At 65.9% G+C, this 25,896-nt stretch overlaps 1 protein-coding gene across 1 annotated transcript in view; it reads right to left on the minus strand.

Annotated features, from left to right (window-relative positions):
* Window positions 1-3,112: 3,112 nt before the first annotated feature.
* The window catches only part of LOC137459652 (uncharacterized), a 35,866-nt gene continuing 13,082 nt past the window's right edge, over window positions 3,113-25,896 (minus strand). Inside the window, exon 2 of the mRNA XM_068170445.1 lies at window positions 3,113-3,825. Within this exon, the coding sequence (XP_068026546.1) occupies window positions 3,113-3,825 (713 nt within the window). The remainder of the gene's footprint in view (window positions 3,826-25,896) is intronic.

Consider the following 25,896-nt stretch of genomic DNA (forward strand, 5'->3'; position numbering starts at 1 on the left):
ACTGCCAAACGCCTCTGGGTCTGGGCTGAGGTGGCTCCTAAGGTAGCAGCTGGGCTGAGCTGACTCCTGAGGGGAGCAAGGCGAGGGCTGGGGCTCCTGTTTGCACCCCAGAGCCGGCCCGCGGGGAGGGGGGGTGATGGGCAGGACCCAGGCTGCAGAGCATCTCCCTGCAGCTGCAGCCCCAGTGCCCTTCAAAGCCACCTGGCTGCCCTCCCCTGGGGAATGCAGCTCAGGGGACCCCTGGGAGAGTGGCAATTCAGGCTGGTGCTGGCTCTCCCCACACCCTGGGAGGGGATGATGCCAGGCAGTGCCAGCGCCCCTGAGTCACCAAGCACCCTGCACCGCACCCTCTACCTCGCCTCACGCGTGGCTCTGGCACCGCCGGTGGGCTGGGGAAGCCCAGGGCCTTGGGGACACAAGTGGCACAGGCCCAGGCAGAGATGCCCAGAGGGGGAAGGAGGAGTCCACTGTCCCTGGGGCACCAGCAGTGCCCAGGCTGCACAGGGACCGGGGTGCAAGGAGCTGGGGCTGGGCGCTTCGGGAAACCCCTTCCGGGCCAGCGAGCAGGCAGGGGGAAGGGTGCAGCCTGCAGGGAGGAGCAGGCAGGCAGGAGGCAGTGGGGGTGGGCAGGGAGGCAGTGGGGTGGCAGGAGGCAGTGGGGTGGCAGGAGGCAGTGGTGGTGGCAGGAGGCAGTGGGGTGGCAGGAGGCAGTGGGGGTGGCAGGAGGCAGTGGGGTGGCAGGAGGCACAGGGCAGGCACCTCTCGACCCACCTGTGCCCCAGGCTGGCCCAGACCCTCCTCCACCCACGCAGCTCTTGCCCCACCGCATCGGCAGCTGGCGAGACCGGTCTGCTGCCTGCACCCCACCCCCAGATGGGGCACCTAGCTCCTCACCCTCCCCAGTGAGGGCCAACAGAGCTTGGGCACCGTGCCCACAGCCAGAAATGCCCTCCCCAGACCCCCACCCCCCCCCCCACCCCCCAGCCTGCCTCCCGCCCTTCCTCCTGCGCCGCCGAGACAAACCCCCGCGGGGGCGGCAGCGGCGACGCTGTGGGCACTGATAAGAGGGTCCCCGAGCTGCCTGCCCCATGGCAGATACCCAGGCACATCCCCGGGCCCCCGAGGGGCACAGAGAGCTGCACCCACGGTGTCCCTGCACCCAAGGCAGCCCAGAGAGCCCCAGGGGCTCAGGGATGGGCAGGTGGAGCCGGCGCCTCCCTGCCAAGGTCAGCACCGGAGTGCCCCACCCCCGAGAGTGGCACCCAGGCCCTTCCTCACCCCCCTGGACCTCTCTGCCCCATCCACAGGGTTTGGGCTCGTGGCTGCCCCATTGGGTAAGGCTCAGGGTACCCCTGGGCTCCGTTGAGAGCCCTGGGGGCAGCACTCACAGCCGGCAGCCAATTTCTGCTCCAAGCTGCCGCACCGAGGAGGTGCCCAGCGGCACCAGAGGAGCTGCAGCCCCCTTGGCAGGGGGGGTTTGGGGGTTGGAAAGTGGCCTCAATCCCCCTGCCCAAGGCAAAAAGAGGGAGGAACGAAGAGCATTGGTGGAGCCACTCTCTCCCCCCCCAGCCCAAACCATGACTCAGAGACAACTCAGCTCCAAACCTCCTTCAGGAACTCCCCTACAAGCCATCTCCGACCCAAGAGCTGCTCTGGGGGAACCCCTCCCTGGAGTCAAAACTCACTTTCAGGGGGATCTGCCAGCGGCAGGGAACAAACCCAGCAGCTCCAGAAGACAGAAAAACCTTAAACCCACATTTTTTTTCCCCCCCCGCCTGCCGCCGCTGCGGGCCGGGCATTTTTTCCAGCCCTCGAAAGATCGCGGCCAAGATAGCTCCGGGTTTGCACAAGGCAGCAAGAAAGCCTTGGGACGGCCCCCAGCCCGCGCTCCCCCCCAGCTCCTAGCTGCTCGGGGTCTGCTGGGAAGGGGTTGGGGAGCTCCCCCAAACCCTCCTCGGAGGGGTTTTTCCTTTTCGCTGGGCCCCGCTGCCTTTATCTAGGATCGGAGCCGCACGGGAAACAGAGAGAGGCAGAGAGCTAAATATAAACCAGCGCCCGGCGCTCGGAGACAGCTGGGAGGGAGGCTGCGAGGCTGAGCCCCCCCCTGCCCTGGAGGTAGAATATTTATGGCAGCTTCTGAAGCAGTTAATTTTAGCCTCATTTTGGTCCAGGCTCCCAACGAGGTGGTGCAGGAGAGGCAAAAGGAGGTGAAACGGGAGGCAGAGGAATCCCTCCCGCCCGGTCCCCCCGAAGGCAAAAGCTGAGGCTGGAAAGGGAACTGCTGGTCCCTTCCGCGGAGTGGGGCTACAGGACCTGAGCGTGACAGGGACACCATCCCAGCGCCACACCGGCTCGGCCGAGCCCCCGGGGCAAGCCCTGCAGCCAGTCCCAGCGGTGTGGCACCGGCCCAGGGAGAACCGCGCTGGGCGTCTGCCCACCGCACCCCGCCGGGAGGGGGAAGGGGCAGAGGCTCCCAAGCGGCCGACGGGGGTGGGAAGCTTCTCCCGTGGGGGATGGCAAAGACCAAAACCCGACGGGAAGAGGCCGGGTGGGGGACTGAGCTTCAAAACGGACCTGGAGCACATCACCCCACAGCCAGGCGATGGTGGGGGGAGAGAAGCGGGGAAGGAGTCGCCCCAGCCTTGCTTGACCCGAAGCAGGGGAAACCCCTCCACGGACCACCACCACCACCACCCCTCCAGGGAGCAGTTCGGCACAGGGAGGGTTAAAGGCGAGCAAAACCCCGAGCAGGTCGTTTAAGGGGGTGCCAGAAACAGCGGAGGAAAGCCCGGACGAGCGGCAAGGTCTGTGGGCAGGACGGAGCCAGCTGGCTGGCACCGCTTCCCGCTCCGCGCCTGCCGGAATAGCTCCGGGATGACGAAGGCAGAGGAGCGGCCAGCGCCCCGCAGACCCTGCCCGGGGAGCGGCCCCTCAACTCCCAACACCCCCCCCTACCCCCCCCCCCCAGCTTTGCCAGCTCCCCAACGCCCCTCCAAGGCCAGCCCGAGCCGAAAAAACGCCCCACGGAAGCCGGGCAGCCACAGGGATACTTTTCTTGCCTCCCTCCCTCCCCTCTCTCTCTCAGTCCTTGCCCTGCACTCTCCTGCGCCTGTCACGGGTTTCCCTCTTCTCCCTGCCTCCTCCGGGTCTCCTTTTCCTCCTGGCCGGCTCCCTGCCAAGCGTGACGACAGCGACAGTCCCACCGACGACAGCGACAGTCCCACCGACGACAGCGACAGTCCCACCGACGAGTCCATTCCCCTGCCCCTCCCCCCCCCCCCCCCGACCCCAGACGCAGACCCTCCCGAGGGACACTCACCGAGCTTTCAGCTCCTTGTGCTCCTCCCGGACTTTGCTGAGCTCCAGCTGCAGCCGAGCCCTCTCCTTGGCCACCGAATCCAAGGTCTTGCGGGCATCGGCCAGCTCCGACTCGTAGGCAGCCTTGATGCCGGACACCTCCCGGCTCACCACCTCCTCCGACTCGGTGATGCGGAGCCGCAGCCCCCGCGTTCTCCAGCTCCAGCGACCGAACCTTGTCGATGTAAACGGCCAAGCGGTCGTTCAGCTCCTGCAGGTCCTCCTTCTCCTGCAGGCGAGTGATGCGGGTCGGGGGACAAGGGGGGTCCCCCGAAGCCCCGCTGCGGGTGCTCCTCTTCTGCGAAGGCGTCGTCGCCCATCGGGGCCGGCGTCGGAGACGAAGGACACGGCACAGGTCACGGCTCGCTGGCCCCCACGCCACGCCACCCACCCAGCTGTCTCGGCTCTCCGCGGGTGCCTGAGGGAGTTGCTTATATCCCCAGCCGGGCTCTGCGCGGGGAGGAGGAGCTGCGAGGAGGAGGAGGAAGAGGAGGAGGAGTTTAGGCCGAGCCTAGGTGGGGCCAGCAGACTTGCATCAGGCTCAGGCTTTTCCTTGGGGAAAAGGCTGGAAAAGCATCCCTGGGGGCAAAAAAATAGGGGGGGAGACACTCGGTGGGCAGGTCCTGGGGGGAGAGGGGGAGCATCGCAACCTATGGGATTGCAGCCGGTTGGAAGGGGGTGCCCTCCCCCACCCCCCCCTAAAAGGTCATCTTGTCCTGCAGAGGCAGCAGGGACAGCTCCGACCAGAGCAGGCTGCCCGAGGGCCACATCCAGGCTGAGCCTGGAAGTCTCCCGGGATGGGGCCCCCACCACATCCCCTGGCAGACTTACTCACGGCCCCCCCTTTTTCACTGACAGCCGAGGCCGCCCAGCTCAGGGGCACCCCGAGGTGCAAAGTGAACCCTCAGAGGGGCTGCAGCAGCAACAGGACACAGCCAGGCACCGATGCCCCCGGGGGACAGGGCAGGTGGCACCTCCCAGGGGTGCTGGGGGGGGGGACCCCTGGCACACACCAAGTGCAGGATCCTGCCGGGTCCCCAGCGCTGGGCTCCAGGCACCCAAAGCTCCAGGTCACTCCAGACGCTGTTGCTTGGATCCCTCGGGGACAACACAGCCCTGGGGCTCCAGGGGACTCCCCCCCCTCCCCAGTTCCCCACTTCCCAGCTCTTCCCAGTCCCAGCCGTGTCCACTTTAATCCTCCTCCCCCCCCCCGCTGTCCCATCCCAGCCGTGCCCAGTTCCCTGCACCAGCCCAGTCCAGTTCCTCCCCCAATCCTCCCCCACTCCTCCCCAGCCCCCTGTGCCAGCTGCTTCCCATTCTCCCAGCCTCCCAGACCCAGCCATTCCCAGTTCCACCAGCACCCAGCCAGTCCCTCCAGTTCCCTGCAGGAAGTGATTCCCTGCCCTCCCAGCTGGGAGCTGGGTGTCCTGCCTGCCCCCCAAGCCCTGCTGGCACTCAGCCCTGTGGCACTGCCAGCTCTGCCACAAGCTTCCTGGAACCACCAATGCTGCCAAGGGGGAGGTTGTCCTCTCTTTGGACTTTGTTCCCCCCCCCATGCTTTGCAGCACAAAACCACCCCCACCCCCCACACCTGCACGGGGCTGGGACAACTGGGAATGGGTTATGGAGTGGTAGGGGGTGGGAAGGGAGCTCTGGAGAGCATCTCCTGCAACCCTCCCCCCCGCTGCTGCCCATGCTCCGGCAGGACCAGGCAGGGCAGGGGACACAGGGACACATCCAGGTGGGTTTGGAAAGCCCTCCAGGCAAGGAGACTCCACCAACCTCTCTGGGCAGCCTGCTCCAGGCCCCCCAGCAGCCTCTCACCAAACAGCTTTCAGCTGCCTGGGCTCCACTCTGTGCCCCTTGAGCAGATGCCAGCCCCAGCCTCTTGCTCTTGCCAGGCTGCAAGCTCTCCACAACCTCTCTGGGCAGCCTGCTCCAGGCCCCCAGCAGCCTCTCCCCCAAAGAGCTTTCAGCTGCCTGGCCTCCACTCTGTGCCCCTTGAGCAGATGCCAGCCCCAGCCTCTTGTCCCCCCAGCCTCTTGCTCCTGCCTGGCTGCAAGCTCTCCACAGCCCTCTCTGGGCTCAGCCTGCTCCAGGCCCCCAGCAGCCTCTCCCCAAACAGCTTTCTGCCTCCTGGGCTCCACTCTGTGCCCCTTGAGCAGATGCCAGCCCCAGCCTCTTGCTCTTGCCTGGCTGCAAGCTCTCCACAGCCCTCTCTGGGCTCAGCCTGCTCCAGGCCCCCAGCAGCCTCTCCCCAAACAGCTTTCTCCCTCCTGGGCTCCACTCTGTGCCCCTTGAGCAGATGCCAGCCCCAGCCTCTTGCCCCCCCAGCCTCTTGCCCCCCCCAGCCTCTTGCCCTCCAGCCTCTTGCCCCCCCAGCCTCTTGCTCTTGCCTGGCTGCAAGCTCTCCACAACCTCTCTGGGCTCAGCCTGCTCCAGGCCCCCAGCAGCCTCTCCCCAAAGAGCTTTCTGCCTCCTGAGCTCCACTCTGTGCCCCTTGAGCAGATGCCAGCCCCAGCCTCTTGCCCCCCCAGCCTCTTGCTCCTGCCTGGCTGCAAGCTCTCTGCAGCCCTCTCTGGGCTCAGCCTGCTCCAGGCCCCCAGCAGCCTCTCACCAAACAGCTTTCTGCTTCCTGGCCTCCACTCTGTGCCCCTTGAGCAGATGCCAGCCCCAGCCTCTTGCCCCCCCCCAGCCTCTTGCCCCCCAGCCTCTTGCTCTTGCCTGGCTGCAAGCTCTCCACAACCTCTCTGGGCTCAGCCTGCTCCAGGCCCCCAGCAGCCTCTCCCCAAACAGCTTTCTCCCTCCTGCTCAGCTGGAAGCTGCTGGGCTCCAAGCCTGGCAAAGTGAATGGCAGAAGCCACCACCTTGGCACCCCAGGAACGAGAGGCTGAGGCAGGACCTTAGTGGGTGGTGGCCACGGGGGGTGTGTGGGGAGTGGGGAGTGGTTGGAGGGGGGTGGGAGGGGCAGCACATCTCTCCCTCCTGGTGCAATCAATTGGGTGAAGCCAGCTGGGACACCAAAGGTGCCCCACGCTCCTGGGCACACTGCTGGCAGCCCCGGGCAGCGTTGCCCACTCCCCATACCCCACTCTACCCCCCCTCTCCACCCCCCTCCATGTGGCATTCCCGGGCCCGGGGCTTGCCCAGCTCTCCTGCCGCTGCCTCCAGCCGGCTCCACTCTCTTCCCAGTTAATTGTGAGCTCTGGGCAGGCTGGGAATGACTCACGCAGCAACCAGAGCAACAAACAAGGGGGGGTTCCCCTCACCCCCCCCCGCCGGCCCCACGCGTGTGCCTGTGCCGCTGATTCACCACCGGCAGCCCTGACTCACCGCACGGTAGCGGCCCCGGGGGGGGAAGGAGAGGGAGGGGAGGAAGAGGGAGACCCTGGCAGAGGTCCAGCCTCCAGCGTTCAAAAAGCAACGGCCCAAGGCTGGGGGCATCGGCCCTGGCACGGTGGCAGGGCTGGGAGGGGGCACCGCTGGTTATGGAGGATGGGATGGGGGTGGGGGGCCGGGGGGGGGAGGGAAGGGAGGCTGAGTACCCCCAGGTTGGGTGCCAGCCCCTTCCTCCTCCTCCTGCTTGCTTGCTGAGGGTCTCTCTCTGCACCCTAAGGCAGCCAGGGAGGGGGGTGACCATGCTGGCACCCACCTGGCTGGTAGTCCTGCCTGGGGGGTGCCAACACTCTGCTACCCACCCCCCCCACTTCCTATCCCCCCCCCCCCCCCCCCCCTCTTCAATCCTTGCCCTCCCTTGTGTCTGGATTCTCCTTTGCCTCCCTCCTGCTCCTGGGCTGCTTTGCCTCCCCCCCCCCCCCCGCCCCCTCCAGGTCCCCTGCCCCGGGGAGGTGCTGCGGGGGGTGGGGACTCTACAACGTGGCACCTCTCCAAGGGGGGGGTGACAGGGTGGCACCTAAGAGGGGTGCCAGGGTGGCATCTCACTAAGAGGGGTGCCAGGGTGGCACCTAGGAGGGGTGCCAGGGTGGCATCTCACTAAGAGGGGTGACAGGGTGGCACCTAGGAGGGGTGCTAGGGTGGAACCTCACTAAGAGGGGTGCCAGGGTGGTACCTAAGAGGGGTGCCAGGGTGGCATCTCACTAAGAGGAATGCCAGGGTGGCACCTAGGAGGGGTGACAGGGTGGCACCTCTCTAAGGGGGGGTGACAGACTGGGACCTCACTAAGAGGGGTGGAACCTAAGAGGGGGTGCCAGGGTGGCACCTAGGAGGGGTGCTAGGGTGGCACCTAGGAGGGGTGCCAGTGTGGCACCTAAGAGGGGTGACAGGGTGGCATCTCACTAAGAGGGGTGCCAGGGGTGGGCACCTAGGAGGGATGACAGGGTGGCACCTCACTAAGGGGGGGTGACAGACTGGGACCTCACTAAGAGGGGGTGGAACCTAAGAGGGGTTACAGAGTGGCATCTCACTAAGAGGGGTGCCAGTGTGGTACCTAAGAGGGGTGCCAGGGTGGCATCTCACTAAGAGGGGTGCCAGTGTGGCACCTAAGAGGGGTGCCAGGGTGGCATCTCACTAAGAGGGGTGCCAGGGTGGCACCTCACTAAGAGGGGTGCCAGGGGTGGCACCTCGCCAAGGGGGGGTGGTGGTGGCACAATGTCACTTCCCCGAGGCGGGGGGGGGGTGTCACAGTGTGGCACCTCACCAAGGGAAGTGCCAACCCACAGCCCCCCCCGGGGCCTGGGCAGTGCATTCAGGAGCCACAGGCGAGGGTGGCGCTGGCACCGCCACACGCCGCGGGCCTGGGCTGGGGCTCGGTGCCCCCCGGTGGCCCCCCGCGGGGCACAGGGCGCAGCCGCGGGCGGGGTCGGTGGCGGCGGCGGCCAAGCCGCAGGGCAGTGTGGGACCGGCGGCAGCCTTCCGCTCCCGGCTGTGTTTGCGTTCAAAAAGTGACCCCGGGGAGAGGAGGCGAAGGCAGCCGGGGAGGGAGCAGGGAAAGGAGAAAGGAGGGATGGGAGCAGGCATGGGAGCAGGGATGGGAGCAGGGATGGGAGCAGGGATGGGAGCAGGGAAGGGAGAGAGAAGGGAAGGGTGCAGGGAAGGGAGAAAGGGAGGCAGCAGGGGAGACAGCAGGGAATGGAGCAAGGAAGGGAGCAGGGAACGGAGCAGGGAAGGGAGACGGGAAGGGAGCAGGGAACGGAGCAGGGGAGCAGGGAAGGGAGAGGGAAATGGAGCAGGGATGGGAGAAGGGAAGGGAGAGGGGAAGGGAAAGGGGAAGGGAGCAGGGAAGGGAAAGGGGAAGGGAGCAGGGAAGGAGAAAGGAGGGATGGGAGCAGGGATGGGAGCAGGGAAGGGAGAGAGAAGGGAAGGGTGCAGGGAAGGGAGAAAGGGAGGCAGCAGGGAATGGAGCAAGGAAGGGGAGCAGGGAACGGAGCAGGGGAGCAGGGAAGGGAAAGGGGAAGGGAGCAGGGAAGGGAGAGGGGGAAGGGAGAGGGGAAGGGAGAGGGGGAAGGGAGCAGGGAAGGGAGAGGGGAAGGGAGAGGGGAAGGGAGAGGGGAAGAGAGCAGGGAAGGGAGAGGGGAAGGGAAAGGGGAAGGGAGAGGGGAAGGGGAGCAGGGAAGGGAGAAAGGAAGGCAGAAGGGAAAAGGGGAGAAGGGAAGGGAGGGGGAAGGGAGCAGGGAAGGGGAGCAGGGAAGGCAGCAGAGAAGGGAGCAGAGAAGGGAAAGGGGAAGGGAGCAGGGGAGGCAGCAGGGAATGGAGCAAGGAAGGGAGCAGGGAAGGGAGAGGGGAAGGGAGCAAGGGAGCGGGGAAGGGAGCAAGGGAGCGGGGAAGGGAGCAAGGGAGCGGGGAAGGGAGCAGGGGAGCAGGGAAGGGAGCAGGGAAGGGACCAAGGAAGGGAGCAGGGAAGGCAGCAGAGAAGGGAGCAGGGGAGCAAAGAAGGGAGCAGGGAAGGGAGAGGGGAAGGGAGCAGGGGAGCAGGGAAAGGAGCAGGGAAGACAGCAGAGAAGGGAGCAAGGAAGGGAGAAGGGAAGGCAGCAGGGAAGGGAGCAGGGGAGCAAAGAAGGGAGCAGGGAAGGGAGCAAGGAAGGCAGCAGGGAGGGGAGCAGGGAAGGCAGCAGGGAATGGAGCAAGGAAGGGAGCAGGGAAGGCAGCAGAGAAGGGGAGCAGGGAAGGGAGCAGTGAAGGCAGCAGGGAATGGAGCAAGGAAGGGAGCAGGGAAGGCAGCAGAGAAGGGAGCAGGGGAGCAGGGAAGGCAGCAGAGAAGGCAGCAGGGAAGGGAGAAGGGAAGGCAGCAGGGAAGGCAGCAGGGAAGGGAGTAGGGAAGGCAGCAGGGAAGGGAGTAAGGAAGGCAGCAGAGAAGGGAGCAAGGAAGGCAGCAGCTCGGTGCCCTTTGCCTCCTGGAGCTGTCATGAGCTTGGCCATGGTGATCCCGTGGGATGAGGGCAGCCCTGGCGTGGGAAGCCAAGGAGGGAGCAGGTTGGGCAACAGCTGGAATCACAGCTAAGGGTCACTGGCACCTCCTGGCACTGTCCTGCCAGTCCCAGCGAGCCCTGGGCTGCTTCTGGTCCCCATGTGGCAACCCTGGCACTCAATGCCATGTGCCCTGTCCTGGGGGGTGAGCCTGGGGCTTGTCCTGGGCTGGAGGCAGCAGGGGGGACTGCAGGGGGGGGTCTGCAGGCTGGAGGTCTGCCTGCAGTTGTCCTTGGTGGGGTTGGTGGCAGGGAGGGAAGAGAACCTGGGGAGGGTCAGAGCCTGGTTCATGGATGTGTGGAATTCCAGACTAGGATGGGTGGGAAGAGACCTTCAGAGCTCCTCCCTGCAGCCAGCAGGGACAGCCCCAAGCAGAGCCCCAAACCAAGCTGAGCTGAGCTGGTGCCAGCCCTGGGGGCACCTCCCACCCCCTCTGGGCAGCCTGGGCCAGGCTCAGCAGCACCAATTGCTCCTCCTCTCCACTCTCCATCTCTCTCTTGTGCTTCCAAACCATCTCCCCCCTTGTCCTGCCACCGCAGGCCCTGCTCCAAACTCTGTCCCCAGCTTTCTGCTCAGCCCTGGGAGGTCTCAAGGTCTCCCCAGGTTGTTCAGCTTGGAGAGGAGGAGGCTGAGGAGAGACCTTCTGGCTCTCTACAGGTCCCTGGAAGAAGGCTGGAGCCAGGTGGGGGTTGGGCTCTTCTGTCAAGGACCAAGGGACAGGACAAGAGGAAAGGGCCTCAGGTTTGTCCCAGGAGAGGCTGAGGTTGGACAGCAGAAGAAACTTCTCCACTGGGAAGGGTTCTCAGACCCTGGCCCAGGCTGCCCAAGGGAGAGAGGGAGGCTGAGTCCCCACCCCTGGAGGGGGTTTGCAGAGCTGTGGTGCTGAGGGCCACAACTGAGCCCCAGCCTTGGTAGGGGCTGGAGCATGCTTGGAGTGGAGGAGCTGAGAGATCTTTTCCAAGCCAAGCCAAGCCAAGCTGTGGCTCTAGGACTCTGCTCTCTGATTGAAACCAGACGAGCTGGGCTGCAGCAGAAGGCAGCTGGGAGGCTGCCCTGGGCTCTGCTCCTCACCTCCCTTCCCCTCCCCACCGTGGCACAGCGCAGGCTGGGGGCACAAGGGGGGTGGGATGGATGCTTCAAGCCCCAGAAAGGGATTCCTGTGGTTTCCAGAGGCTGCAGCAGCAGCAGAAGGGGTCCAGGCTTGGGGGGGAGGAGGGGGATGACAATGGGGTGGAGGCTCTGTGGGGCTGCAGGAGAGGCTCAGGACCGTGGGCTGCAGATCCTTGGCATGACTCAGAGGGCTGAGAGCAGTCACGTCCCTGGAATCTCAATCCCCCCTCTTCCAGCCTCCAAACCTCCCTGGCCCTGCACAGCAGCCTGCAAACGTTTGTGGCCTGCAAATGCCACGCTGCAAACTTCCCTGGGCAGTGGCCAAGCTGCTCTGTGTGGGGGTCAGGGGCACCCCCAAGCTGAGGGACACAAGGAGTAGGGGGAGGGGGGTGGGATGTGGCATCAAGGCTGGGCAGAGCCTGCTTGGCAAAAAGGCTTTCCAGCTCTTTTTGGGGGGGGACTCTGGGGAGATGGGGGTGGTCAGAAGCCAGGCAGGACTGAGCCACCCCCCCTTTTGTCCCAGCACCTCTTCAAGTGCTGTCCCCAACCTCTGTGTTCCCCCTCGCTCCTGGCCCCAGCCCCCGGGGGCTGCGTCTCCAGCTCCTTCCTTTCCAAACCAGACACACCCCAATTCCAAGCAGGGATTTTCCTTTCCCAACCCTTTCTTCTTGGCCAGCCAGGCACAGGCTGTTAGCTCCACAGCCCCAACCAGCCTGGGAGATGGTCCCAACCTTTCCCCCCCCCCACCCCCACCCCCCTTCCTTCCCAGTCTGCTCCCCAGCTTGGCTGCCCCCAGCAGTTCCCCTTCCTCGCAGGGAGCCTCAGAAGGCTTTGGGGTTGGGAAAGCTCTTTCCAGCTCCTCCACCCCAACCATTCATTCTCTCAGCCTAAGCAAGGCTGGGGCTCAGCCATGGCCCTCAGCACCACAGCTCTGAGGGTGGGGGTTCAGCCACCCTGCCCTGCCTGGGCAGCTTGGGGCAGGGTCTGAGAACCCTTCCAGGGGAGAAGTCTCTCCTGCTGTCCAGCCTCAGCCTCCCCTGCTGCCACCTGAGGCCATTTCCTCTTCTCCTGGCCCTTGCTCCCTGGGAGAGGAGAGCTCTGCTGCTTCCTCTGCTGCCAGCATTGGGAAGGCTCCGAGGTGACCTAATTGTGGCCTTCCAGGCTCTGCAGGGGGCTGCAGGAGGGCTGGGGAGGGACTGCTCAGGATCTCAGGCAGTGATAGGACTGGGGGGGATGGAATGAAGCTGGAGGTGGGGAGATTCAGGCTGGAGGGAGGAGGAAGTTCTTCCCCATGAGAGTGGTGAAGCCCTGGGATGGGTTGGCCAGGGAGGTGGTCGAGGCCCCATCCCTGGAGGTGTTTAAGCCCAGGCTGGATGAGGCTCTGGGCAGCCTGACCTAGTGTGGGGTGTCCCTGCCCATGGCAGGGGGGTTGGAACTGGATGATCTTTGTGGTCCCTTCCAACCCTGAAACTATGAAGAATGGAATGGACTGGACTGGACTAGACCAGACCAGACCAGACCAGGTTGGAAGAGACCTTCAAGATCATCACATCCAACCCACCAACCAATCCAACCCCACCTAAACAACTAACCCCTCTGGAGAGCTTCTGACCTTCCAGCAGCCCCTGGCCAGCTTGCTGTCACCTGCAGAGTGACTTGGGGAGGGCTTCCATGTCCTCACCCTAGGACTGAAGCGTCCCCAGCTCTGAGCAGCACCAACTGGAGTCACCTCCCTCCCTCCCCCACCCCTTGGGCTTTGCCATCAGCCACTTTAGGATAATAATGATCACAAAAACCAGGTTGGGAGAGACCTTTGAGATCATCACATCCAACCCATCAACCAATCCAACCCCACCTGAACAACGCCCCCCTGGCACCCAGCACCCCACCAAGTCTCCTCCTGAACACCTCCAGGGATGGGGACTCCACCACCTCCCCAGGCAGCACATCCCCAGGGCCAATCTCTCTCTCTGGGTAGAACTTCTTCCTAACATCCAGCCTGAACCTCCCCTGGCACAGCTTGAGACTGTGTCCTCTTGTTCTGGGGCTGGCTGCCTGGGAGAAGAGACCAACCTCTGCCTGGCTGCAACCTCCCTGCAGGGAGTTGCAGAGAGCAATGAGGTCTCCCCTGAGCCTCCTCTTCTGCAGGCTAAGCAGCCCCAGCTCCCTCAGCCTCTCCTCCCAGGGCTGTGCCCCAGACCCCTCCCCAGCCCTGTGCCCCAGCCCCCTCCCCAGTCCTGTGCCCCAGACCCCTCCCCAGCTCTGTTGCCCTTCTCTGGACACCTTCCAGCAGCTCAACCTCCTTCCTAATCTGAGGAGCCCAGAACTGGACACAGGACTCCAGGTGTGGCCTCAGCAGTGCTGAGCACAGGGCAGGATGAGCTCCCTGCTCCTGCTGGCCACACTCTGCCTGCTGCAGGCCAGGCTGCTCTTGGCTGCCTGGGCACACTGCTGGCTCATGTTCAGCCTCCCATCCACCAGCACCCCCAGGTCCCTCTCTGCCTGGCTGCTCTCAGCCACTCTGCCCCCAGCCTGTAGCACTGCCTGGGGTTGCTGTGGTCAAGGTGCAGCTCCTGGCACTTGGATGTGTTCAACCTCCTGCCCTTGGGCTCTGCCCCTCCCCGTGCCCTCCTCCCCCCTGCCCCCAAACCTCTGCGGGAGGGAACTCTCGGAGCCCTCTCCCCACACTGCAGACCCTGCCTGGCAGCCTCGGCTCGGGGCGGGGGGCAGCTGCTGGTGCTGCAAGGACCCTCCCCCCCCCCTCCTCATGCCCTCCCCACCCCCTCTCCATCCCCCTCCTCAGACCCTCTCCATCCCCCACCCCCAACCCCAGACCAAAGAGGTCCCACCCCCAAACCAACAGATCCCACCCCCAAACCAAGAGATCCCCCTGATGCCAACAGATCCCACCCCCAGACCAAGAAGATCTCCCCCAGACCAAGAGATCCCCCCCAAGCCAACAGATCCCACCCCCAGACCAAGGAGATCCCACCCCAGAGATCTCCCCAGACCAAAGAGATCCCACCCCCCCAAACCAAGAGATCCCCCTGAAGCCAACAGATCCCACCCCCAGACCAAGAGATCCCAACCTCAGACCAAAGAGATCCCCCCAAAGCCAACAGATCCCACACCCAGGCCAAGGAGAACCCCCCCAGACCAAGAGATCCCTCCTAAGCCAACAGATCCCACCCCCAGACCAAGAGATCCCCCCCAAGCCAACAGATCCCACCCCCAGACCAAGGAGCTCCCACCATCCACCACCCCCCCCAGGTCCCTCTCTGCCTGGCTGCTCTCAGCCACTCTGCCCCCAGCCTGTGGCACTGCCTGGGGTTGCTGTGGCCAAGGTGCAGCTCCTGGCACTGGGATGTGTTCAACCTCCTGCCCCTGGGGCTCTGCCCCTCTGCCCAGCCTGCCCAGGGCCCTCTGCAGAGCCTCTCCTGCCCTCTAACAGACCAACTCCTGCCCCCAGCTTGGTGTCATCTGCACATTCACTGCTGATGGACTCAATGCCCTCCTCCAGCTCATCCATGAAGATGTCACTGAGCACAGGGCCCAGCACTGCTCCCTGGGGCACAGCCCTGGTGCCTGGCTGCCAGCTGGCCGTGGCACCATTCACCACCCCCCTCTGGGCTCAGCCCTCCAGCCAGCTCCTCACCCAATGCACTTCCACCCTCATGCCCATGCTAGAGGCAGGGATGAGACCTGGAGCTCCTCTTCCATCATCCCAACCCATCCCTACCATCACCTCCTCCGCCCCACCCCAAGTCCTTCTGACCCACCAGGCAAGGGGGCTTCCAGCTCCCCCTCCCCCCCCAATCTGTGCACACAAGGGGGGGGTGGGGGCTTGGGCTGTGTGTGGAGAGGAGCTTTAATTAGCTAATAATCTTTAATAGGCCTTAATTGCCTTGTTATAAAAGGTAATTACTGCAATACATCAATTAGAGCTGGAAAATTAATTGATTTACCAGTTGGATTTATGGAGGGAGCTGCAACCCCGCAGTCAGCAGCAGCTGGAGCCACCCTGGCACCACCTCTGCCCACAGGAGTGGGAAGGGAACCCCCCTGGAGGGCATCCCCTGCACCCCCCCCTGCCCCAGCAGGGCTCCCCCCAGGGGGGCACAGTGCCCAGGGGGGGATTGGAAGCTCTCCACAACCTCTCTGGGCTCAGCCTGCTGCAGGCCTCCAGCAGCCTCCCCCCAAACAACTTTCCCCCTCCTGGGCTCCACTCTGTGCCCCTTGGCCCTGGGCACCCCTGGGCAGACCCCAGCCCCTTGCCCCCCCCCAGCCTTCAGCTCCCCTCTGGGGCTGCTCTCCTGCAGGCTCTCAGCCCCAGGCAGCTCTCAGCCTTTGCTCCAGGTCCCCTCAGCACCTTCCCAGCCCCCCCTGGAGCCTCCCCAGCAGCCCCCAGGCCCTCTGCAGCTGCTGGTGGTGGGGAGCCCAGAGCTGGCAGCCTCACACCAAGCAACTTCCCCTCCTGGGCTCCACTCTGTGCCCCTTGGCCCTGGGCACCACTGGGCAGATGCCAGCCCCAGCCCCTTGCCCCCTCCCTGGGCACCCCTGGGCAGATGCCAGCCCCAGCCCCTTGGCCTCTCCCTGGGCACCCCTGGGCAGATGCCAGCCCCAGCCTCTTGGCCTCTCCCTGGGCACCCCTGGGCAGATGCCAGCCCCAGCCCCTTGCCCCCTCCCTGGGCACCACTGGGCAGATGCCAGCCTCAGCCCCTTGGCCTCTGCCTGGGCACCACTGAGCAGATGCCAGCCCCAGCTCCTTGGCCTCTCCCTGGGCACCCCTGGGCAGATGCCAGCCCCAGCCCCTTGGCCTCTGCCTGGGCACCCCTGGGCAGATGCCAGCCCCAGCCCCTTGGCCTCTCCCTGGGCACCCCTGGGCAGATGCCAGCCCCAGCCCCTTGGCCTCTCCCTGGGCACCACAGGGCAGATGCCAGCCTCAGCCCCTTGCCCCCTCCCTGGGCACCACTGGGCAGATGCCAGCCCCAGCCTCTTGCCCCCTCCCTGGGCACCACTGGGCAGATGCCAGCCCCCGCCCCTTGCCCTCTCCTTGGGCACCCCTGGGCAGATGCCAGCCTCAGCCCCTTGCCCTCTCCCTGGGCACCACTGGGCAGATGCCAACCCCAGCCCCTTGGCCTCCCCCTGGGCACCACTGAGCAGATGCCAGCCCCAGCCCCTTGCCCCCTCCCTGGGCACCACTGGGCAGATGCCAGCCCCAGCCCCTTGGCCTCTCCCTGGGCACCACAGGGCAGATGCCAGCCCCAGCCACTTGGCCTCTCTCTGGGCACCACTGAGCAGATGCCAGCCCCAGCCCCTTGGCCTCTCCCTGGGCACCACTGGGCAGATGCCAGCCCCAGCCCCTTGGCCTCTCTCTGGGCACCACTGAGCAGATGCCAGCCCCAGCCCCTTGGCCTCTCTCTGGGCACCACTGAGCAGATGCCAGCCCCAGCCCCTTGCCCCCTCCCTGGGCACCACTGGGCAGATGCCAGCCCCAGCCCCTTGGCCTCTCCCTGGGCACCCCTGGGCAGATGCCAGCCCCAGCCCCTTGCCCCCTCCCTGGGCACCACTGGGCAGATGCCAGCCCCAGCCCCTTGGCCTCTGCCTGGGCACCACTGAGCAGATGCCAACCCCAGCTCCTTGGCCTCTCCCTGGGCACCACTGAGCAGATGCCAGCCCCAGCTCCTTGGCCTCTCCCTGGGCACCCCTGGGCAGATGCCAGCCCCAGCCCCTTGGCCTCTGCCTGGGCACCACTGAGCAGATGCCAGCCCCAGCCCCTTGGCCTCTGCCTGGGCACCCCTGGGCAGATGCCAACCCCAGCTCCTTGGCCTCTCCCTGGGCACCCCTGGGCAGATGCCAGCCCCAGCCCCTTGCCCCCTCCCTGGGCACCACTGGGCAGATGCCAGCCCCAGCCCCTTGCCCTCTCCCTGGGCACCCCTGGGCAGATGCCAGCCCCAGCCCCTTGCCCCCCCCCAGCCTTCAGCTCCCCTCTGGGGCTGCTCTCCTCCAGGCTCTGCTGTGGGGCTGAGACCTCCCCAGGCAGGGCTGGAGCTGGCCTGGGCTGGAGGACAGCTCCGTGGCACAGCCAGGGACGCCTGGCAGGGCTGTGGGAGGTTTCCACCTGCACCAGCTCAGCCTGGCATCCAACTGCCAGAGCCTCTGAGCCCTTGGCAGGTCTGGGGTGCCAGCACCCCCCTGGGCAGGATGCAGACCTCCTGCCCTCATCCCCTGGCCAGAGGAATCCCTTCTGTGTCAGCAGGGGCGGCAGCTGCCCAGCTTCCTCCCAGGGCAGCAGAGGTGCCAGAGGGGATGTGTGTGCAGGATGGGAGCTGGAGGAGGTCCAGGGGCGTTGGGGGTGCTCAGCCTCCCTCAGCTGCCATGCTGGAAGGCCCACAGGAAAGGTGGAGAAGAGCTGCTCTGCTCCCCAGCATCCTCCCCCAGCCCAGCTGCGGAGGGGAAGGGCTGGGGGGAGGGACCCAGGGGGGATGCCCAAGTGGCCAAGGGCACAGGGAGGGGGAGTCAGGCCTCAGGCCCAGGAGCTAAAGAGCCTGAAACAGGACCTCAGGTTGCACCAGGAGAGGTTTAGGTTGGGTAGGGAGAACAATTTGTGCCCTGCAGGGGTGCTCAGGGGCTGGCCCAGGCTGCCCAGGGAGTCCTGATCCCTGTGGCCATGGCACCTGGGGGCCAGGGTTTGGTGCCCAGGGTGGGGTTGGGTTGCTGCTTAGCCTTGGAGGGTCTCAGAAGGCTTCTCCAACCCAACTAATTCCAAGGTTCAATGTCATAAGGAACCTTTTGTGCCCTGCTGGGGTGGTCAGGGATGGGCAAAGGCTGCCCAGGGAGGTGGTGGAGTCCCCAGCCCTGGAGGTGCCCAAGAAATGTGTGGCCATGGCACTTGGAGGCCAGAGTTTGGTGCCCAGGGAGGGGTTGGGTTGCTGGTTGGCCTTGGAGGGTCTCAGAAGGCTTCTCCAACCCAACTAATTCCAAGGTTCTGTGTCATGAGGAACCTTTTGTGCCCTGCTGGGGTGCTCAGGGGCTGGCCCAGGCTGCTCAGGGAGTCCTGATCCCTGTGGCCATGGCACTGGGGGCCAGGGTTTGGTGCCCAGGGTGGGGTTGGGTTGCTGCTTAGCCTTGGAGGGTCTCAGAAGGCTTCTCCAACCCAACTAATTCCAAGGTTCTGTGTCATGAGGAACCTTTTGTGCCCTGCTGGGGTGCTCAGGGATGGGCAAAGGCTGCCCAGGGAGGTGGTGGAGTCCATAGCCCTGGAGGTGCCCAAGAAATGTGTGGCCATGGCACTGGGGGTCAAGGTTTGGTGCCCAGGGTGGGGTTGGGCTGCTGGTTGGCCTTGGAGGGTCTCAGAAGGCTTCTCCAACCCAACTAATTCCATGGCTCTGTGTCATGAGAATCCATTTGTGCCCTGCTGGGGTGGTCAGGGGCTGGCCCAGGCTGCTCAGAGAGTCCTGATCCCTGTGGCCATGGCACTGGGGGCCAGGGTTTGGTGGCCCAGGGTGGGGTTGGGCTGCTGGTTGGCCTTGGAGGGTCTCAGAAGGCTTCTCCAACCCAACTAATTCCATGGCTCTGTGTCATGAGGAACCTTTTGTGCCCTGCTGGGGTGGTCAGGGGCTGGCAGAGGCTGCCCAGGGTGGTGGTGGAGTCCTGATCCCTGTGGCCATGGCACTGGGGGGCAGGATTTGGTGCCCAGGGTGGGGTTGGGCTGCTGCTTGGCCCTGGAGGGTCTCAGAAGGCTTCTCCAACCCAACTAATTCCATGGCTCTGTGTCATGAGGAACCTTTTGTGCCCTGCTGGGGTGCTCAGGGGCTGGCAGAGGCTGCCCAGGGTGGTGGTGGAGTCCCCAACCCTGTGGCCATGGCACCTGGGGGCCAGGGTTTGGTGGCCCAGGGTGGGGTTGGGTTGCTGGTTGGCCTTGGAGGGTCTCAGAAGGCTTCTCCAACCCAACTAATTCCAAGGTTCTATGTCATGAGGAACAATTTGTGCCCTGCAGGGGTGGTCAGGGGCTGGCCCAGGCTGCCCAGGGTGGTGGTGGAGTCCCCAGCCCTGGAGGTGCCCAAGAAATGTGTGGCCATGGCACCTGGGGGCCAGGGTTTGGTGCCCAGGGTGGGGTTGGGCTACTGCTTGGCCTTGGAGGGTCTCAGAAGGCTTCTCCAACCCAACTAATTCCATGGCTCTGTGTCATGAGGAACCTTTTGTGCCCTGCTGGGGTGGTCAGGGGCTGGCAGAGGCTGCTCAGGGAGGTGGTGGAGTCCCCAGCCCTGTGGCCATGGCACTGGGGGCCAGGGTTTGGTGCTCAGGGTGGGGTTGGGTTGCTGCTTGGCCCTGGAGGGTCTCAGAAAGCTTCTCCAACCCAACTAATTCCATGGCTCTGTGTCATGAGAATCCATTTGTGCCCTGCTGGGGTGGTCAGGGATGGGCAAAGGCTGCCCAGGGAGGTGGTGGAGTCCCCAGCCCTGTGGCCATGGCACTGGGGGCCAAGGTTTGGTGCCCAGGGAGGGGTTGGGTTGCTGGTTGGCCTTGGAGGGTCTCAGAAGGCTTCTCCAACCCAACTAATTCCATGGCTCTGTGTCATGAGAATCCATTTGTGCCCTGCTGGGGTGCTCAGGGGCTGGCCCAGGCTGCCCAGGGAGTCCTGATCCCTGTGGCCATGGCACCTGGGGGTCAAGGTTTGGTGCCCAGGGTGGGGTTGGGCTGCTGCTTGGCCTTGGAGGTCTCCCCCAGCCTTCATGATTCTGACTCTCTGCTTCTCCCCTGCAGCAGGCTGTGGGCTGCTGGCCCCAGCAGGCTCCAGCTCTGCAGGAAAACCACCAAAGAAGAGAGAATTTGCACTCGAAATAGCAGCAGGAGGAAGTGCTGGGGGAGTCCCCTGGCCCGGAGGAGGGAAGGGAAGGAGCTGAGCTGCAGAGAGGAGAGCAGGGCACAGCCCCAGGATTCGCTCACTGCTTGCTCCAGAGCCTCAGCCAACCCCAGAGGGCTCCCTGCTCCCAGCTCTGGGTGCCAGAAGCTCTTCCCTGCCAGGCAGGGGGAATCCAGCAGCCCCTTGTGGGGCAGAGCTCTGCTCCAGAGAAGGGAGCAAAGCCTCCCCCCGTCCAAGACCCCCCTAAAATGCTTTGGAAGTGGGAGCCACAGACCACCAAGGCGGAGGAAAGCCTGGAGCAGCATCTCTGGGCATGGGGGTGGAGGAGCTGGGGGCGGGGAGGGGGCCAGGAGAGGAACACCAAAGGACCAAGGGGGGTGGAAAAGTGACTCCTGTGGGGCCTGGCCCAGCCCAAGCAGCAGGCTGGACCTTTCCTCCCCGGCCTGGAGCAGTGCCAGGCTGTGGGGCGGGCAGAGCCCAGCGCCCAGCTCGGGCTGCCGGGTGTTTGTTTGCCTCGTTGCCAAGGGGCTGTGGCTTGGGGTTGGTGCTGCAGCCGCCCTTGGCCAGCAGGGGGCAGCGGGGAGCCAGGGACAGCCTTGCCCTCGACATGAGAGCAGAGCTGGAAGCAGAGGCTTGGGAGGGACCGGGCGGGGTGGAGCCTGCGGCACCACCCCCGAAGGGGTCTGAGGTGGTCCTGCTGGCGCCAGAGGAGAGCCTGAGGGCCGCAGGAGAGGGGAGGGTGGAGGTGGTGCCCTCAAAAGCGCCATCAGCAACCCCCCCCCCCAGCTCGCCCAGGAGGAGCCTGGGGGGGGTGGGGGGGTTGGGGGTGGGGGCAGGTGGCACAAGCCCTGAGAAACCAATCGGAGCTGGAGGAGAAATCCCAACAGGAATGACCCAGGGAGAGGCAGGGAAGAACTTTGGCTCTGCTGGCAAAGAGGGAGACCAGCAAAGGATCCCTCCTGGGCTCAGCCGTGGGTGCTGTGCCAGGCGGAGCGGGTCCGGGGCTGGGCTCAGCCGTGGGTGCTGTGCCAGGCGGAGCGGGTCCGGGGCTGGGCTCAGCCGTGGGTGCTGTGCCAGGCGGAGCGGGTCCGGGGCTGGGCTCAGCCGTGGGTGCTCTGCCAGGCCGGGACTGGGCTCAGCCGTGGGTGCTGTGCCAGGCGGAGCGGGTCCGAGGCTGGGCTCAGCCGTGGGTGCTGTGCCAGGCGGAGCGGGTCCGGGGCTGGGCTCAGCCGTGGGTGCTGTGCCAGGCTGGGCTCAGCCGTGGGTGCTGTGCCAGGCGGAGCGGGTCCGGGGCTGGGCTCAGCCGTGGGTGCTGTGCCAGGCTGGGCTCAGCCGTGGGTGCTGTGCCAGGCGGAGCGGGTCCGGGCCTGGGCTCAGCCGTGGGTGCTCTGCCAGGCCGGGACTGGGCTCAGCCGTGGGTGCTGTGCCAGGCAGAGCGGGCTCGGGGCTGGGCTCAGCCGTGGGTGCTGTGCCAGGCCGGGGCTGGGCTCAGCCGTGGGTGCTGTGCCAGGCGGAGCGGGTCCGGGGCTGGGCTCAGCCGTGGGTGCTGTGCCAGGCGGAGCGGGTCCGGGGCTGGGCTCAGCCGTGGGTGCTGTGCCAGGCTGGGCTCAGCCGTGGGTGCTGTGCCAGGCGGAGCGGGTTCGGGGCTGGGCTCAGCCGTGGGTGCTGTGCCAGGCCGGGCTCAGCCATGGGTGCTGTGCCAGGCGGAGCGGGTTCGGGGCTGGGCTCAGCCGTGGGTGCTGTGCCAGGCGGAGCGGGTCCGGGGCTGGGCTCAGCCGTGAGTGCTGTGCCAGGCCGGGCTCAGCCGTGGGTGCTGTGCCAGGCTGGGCTCAGCCGTGGGTGCTGTGCCAGGCGGAGCGGGTCCGGGGCTGGGCTCAGCCGTGGGTGCTGTGCCAGGCTGGGCTCAGCCGTGGGTGCTGTGCCAGGCGGAGCGGGTCCGGGGCTGGGCTCAGCCGTGGGTGCTGTGCCAGGCTGGGCTCAGCCGTGGGTGCTGTGCCAGGCGGAGCGGGTCCGGGGCTGGGCTCAGCCGTGGGTGCTGTGCCAGGCGGAGCGGGTCCGGGGCTGGGCTCAGCCGTGGGTGCTGTGCCAGGCGGAGCGGGTTCGGGGCTGGGCTCAGCCGTGGGTGCTGTGCCAGGCTGGGCTCAGCCGTGGGTGCTGTGCCAGGCCGGGGCTGGGCTCAGCCGTGGGTGCTGTGCCAGGCGGAGCGGGTTCGGGGCTGGGCTCAGCGCTGCGCTCCCAGGCAGGTCCAGCAGCGCCACCTGGTGGCTGCCGTGCGCAGCACAGCAGAGTCCAGCCCCGGCGCAGCGCTGCCTGCGGCTCCTCCCTGCCCCAGCGCCTGGCACCCTGAGGCAGGAGGCCGCTCTGAGAGCTGCCAGCCTCTCGGCCACCCTCAGCCTGTGGCTCCCAGAGGAGATTCCAGACTGGGTTGGGCGGGAAGGGATCTTCAAAGCTCCTCCCTGCAGCCAGCAGCGACAGCCCCAACCACAGCAGGTTGCTCGCAGCCCCAAACAAGCTGAGCTGGGCTGGTGCCAGTCCTGGAGGCATCTCCCACCCCTCTGGGCAGCCTGGGCCAAGCTCTGCCCAGCCTCAGCAGCACCAATTGCTCCTCCTCTCCCTCTTCTTGCACTTCCAAACCATCCCTCCCCTTGTCCTGCCAGCACAGGCCCTGCTCCAAGCTCTGTCCCCAGCTTTCTTCTCAGGATTGGAAGGTCCCAAGAAGGTCTCCCCGGAGCCTTCTCTCCTCCAGGCTGAACTCTCTCAGCTTTGCTGTCACTCATCTCTGAGAGGTTCCCAGCCTGGAGCCTGCCCAGCTCCTGGCAGCTCCTCCAAGAGCTTCCAGGGGGCTCCCATCAGTCTCACCCCTGAGGATGCCACCCCCTGGGTGCCCTGTGCCACCCTGCTGCATGCATCCCTGCTCTCCCTGCAAGCACATGGCACAGAGAGCAGGGGCACAGCTTCATTTCCATGGGCACAGCTTCATTTCGACGGGCACAGTGCCAGGGCTGAGAAGCTGCTGCTCATTAGAAGGGCAGAGCCTGGCAGCCAGCGGTGCCCAGCCTCCCATAAAGGGCTGGCACCCTACCAAGGGCTGGAGAAGGGCAGAGGGAGAGGAGGTTCCCTCAGCAGGGTCTGCACTGCCTGCAGTGCTTCTCCCTGGGCACCCAACACAGCTCAAGGTGGTGGAGACCACCCCTGCAGCCCCTTGCTTCTGCTTGGGGCCGGTGTGGGCAGGAGCAGCCATGCCAGCCCTGGGGTTGGCAGCAGCTCCCTGTCTGTGGGCAGCAACCAGGCCTAGGGTTGGCCCAGTTCTCCCTCCGGGCTGTTGGCCAACAGGAGGCTGCAGAGGGAGGAGAGAGGGCCAGCAGATACCCCCCGTGTGCCAGGCAGGAGCCAGGACGCGGTGCCAGCCGGGCTGCTGGGTGAGAGCAGGACTCAGAGAGCAGCTAAGGTGGTGGCACCGAGGAGCAGGGCTTTGAGAGGAGCCCAGAGCAGGTAAAACCTGACAGAGGCAGACCAGAGAGACAGCTCTGGGCCATGGAGAGCTGGGGTGCTGCCAGGAGCCTCCTGAAGATCCAGCAGGGCATGGGGAGGGTCCTGCCCCCCCCTGGGGAGGGACAACCTCCTGCAGCAGGACTCTCCCCAGCAGCTCCACAGAGAAGGAGCTGGCAGTGCCTGGGGGGGCAAGAAGGTGCCCAGGAGGCAGCAAGGAGCCCCCCATGGGCAAGGAGCCCCCCAGGGGCTGCTGGGGGCAGGCAGGGTGGGCAGCAGGGCAAGGGAGGCTCTGCTGCCCCTCTGCTCTCTGCCCTCCTGAGGTCACCTCTGCAGCGCTGGGGCCAGGGCTGGGCTCCCCCTCCCCACTTGCAGAGGGCCTGGGGGCTGCTGGGGAGGCTCCAGGGGGGGCTGGGAAGGTGCTGAGGGGACCTGGAGCAAAGGCTGAGAGCTGCCTGGGGCTGAGAGCCTGGAGGAGAGCAGCCCCAGAGGGGAGCTGAAGGCTGGGGGGGGGGGAAAGGGGCTGGGGCTGGCATCTGCCCAGGAGTGCCCAGGGAGAAGCCAAGGGGCACAGAGTGGAGGCCAGGAGGAGGCTGTAGCTGAGCAGGAGGAGAAAGTTGCTTGGGGTGAGGCTGCCAGCTCTGGGCTCCCCACCACCAGCAGCTGCAGAGGGCCTGGCAGCTCCTGGGGGGGGAGTCCAGGGGAGGCTGGGATCTGGTTGCTGCCCAGGCAGGGAGCCAGGAGCTGGGAGTGGGGCTGGGGGGCAGGAGGATGTTTGGCCTGAGCTGCAGGTGTTGGGCTGAGAGCTTTCCCCTCCCTGGGCTCAGCTCAGGGCAGTGCCAACACTTCTCTGGTTTCCAGACACAGGATCCCTTGGGGAGGTTTCCTGACTCCAGCACCAACTGGCAGCCACCATGGAACCTTCCCAGCCCCTTCCAGGACACCACAAAACCTTCCCAGCCCCTCCAGGGCACCACAAAACCTTCCCAGCCCCTTCCAGGGCACCACAGAACCTTCCCAGCCCCTTCCAGGGCACCACAGAACCTTCCCAGCCCCTCCAGGACACCAAAGATCCTCCACTTCCAAGCCAGGGATGGAGACTCCAAGCCTCAGCCAGGTCTGGCCAAGCCTCCAGGGGCAGAAATTGTTCCTCCTGCCCAAGCTGAACCTCCCCTGGGGCAGCCCTGAGGTCATCTCCTCTTGTCCTGGCCCTTGGTCCTGGCTGATTTTCCCTCCAGGTCACAGCTCCAGTGATGCCTTCATGCCCTGAGCATGGGGAGGTCCAGAGCAGCTCCCAGGGCACCTCACTGCCCACCAGGGCTCACTGCTGCCTCCTGGGCACCTCACTGCCCACCAGGGCTCACTCCTGGCCCCTGGGCACCACACTGCCCACCAGGGCTCACTGCTGCCTCCTGGGCACCCCACTGCCCACCAGGGCTCACTCCTGGCCCCTGGGCACCACACTGCCCACCAGGGCTCACTGCTGCCTCCTGGGCACCCCACTGCCCACCAGGGCTCACTGCTGGCTCCTGGGCACCACACTGCTGGCTCCTGGGCACTCCACTGCCCACCAGGGCTCATTGCTGCCTCCTGGGCACCTCACTGCCCACCAGGGCTCACTGCTGCCTCCTGGGCACCCCACTGCCCACCAGGGCTCACTGCTGGCTCCTGGGCACCTCACTGCCCACCAGGGCTCACTGCTGGCTCCTGGGCACCTCACTGCCCACCAGGGCTCACTGCTTGCTCCTGGGCACCTCACTGCCCACCAGGGCACACTGCTGGCTCCTGGGCACCACACTGCTGCCTCCTGGGCACCCCACTGCCCACCAGGGCTCACTGCTTGCTCCTGGGCACCTCACTGCCCACCAGGGCACACTGCTGGCTCCTGGGCACCACACTGCTGGCTCCTGGGCACCCCACTGCCCACCAGGGCTCACTGCTGGCTCCTGGGCACCTCACTGCCCACCAGGGCTCACTGCTGGCTCCTGGGCACCACACTGCTGGCTCCTGGGCACCCCACTGCCCACCAGGGCTCACTGCTTGCTCCTGGGCACCCCACTGCCCACCAGGGCTCACTGCTTGCTCCTGGGCACCCCACTGCCCACCAGGGCTCACTGCTTGCTCCTGGGCACCCCACTGCCCACCAGGGCTCACTGCTGCCTCCTGGGCACCCCACTGCCCACCAGGGCTCACTGCTGCCTCCTGGGCACCACACTGCCCACCAGGGCTCACTGCTGGCTCCTGGGCACCCCACTGCCCACCAGGGCTCACTGCTGCCTCCTGGGCACCACACTGCTGCCTCCTGGGCACCCCACTGCCCACCAGGGCTCACTGCTTGCTCCTGGGCACCCCACTGCCCACCAGGGCTCACTGCTTGCTCCTGGGCACCACACTGCTGCCTCCTGGGCACCTCACTGCCCACCAGGGCTCACTGCTGCCTCCTGAGCAGCTCATTGCCCACCAGGGCTCACTGCTGCCTCCTGGGCACCCCACTGCCCACCAGGGCTCACTGCTGGCTCCTGGGCACCTCACTGCCCACCAGGGCTCACTGCTGGCTCCTGGGCACCTCACTGCCCACCAGGGCTCACTGCTGGCTCCTGGGCACCTCACTGCCCATCAGGACTCACTGCTTGCTCCTGGGCACCTCACTG

The sequence above is a fragment of the Melanerpes formicivorus genome, unplaced genomic scaffold, assembly GCF_026170545.1.
Source record: "Melanerpes formicivorus ecotype bairdi unplaced genomic scaffold, bMelFor1.0.p_v2 SCAF_386, whole genome shotgun sequence".
Taxonomy (NCBI): domain Eukaryota; kingdom Metazoa; phylum Chordata; class Aves; order Piciformes; family Picidae; genus Melanerpes; species Melanerpes formicivorus.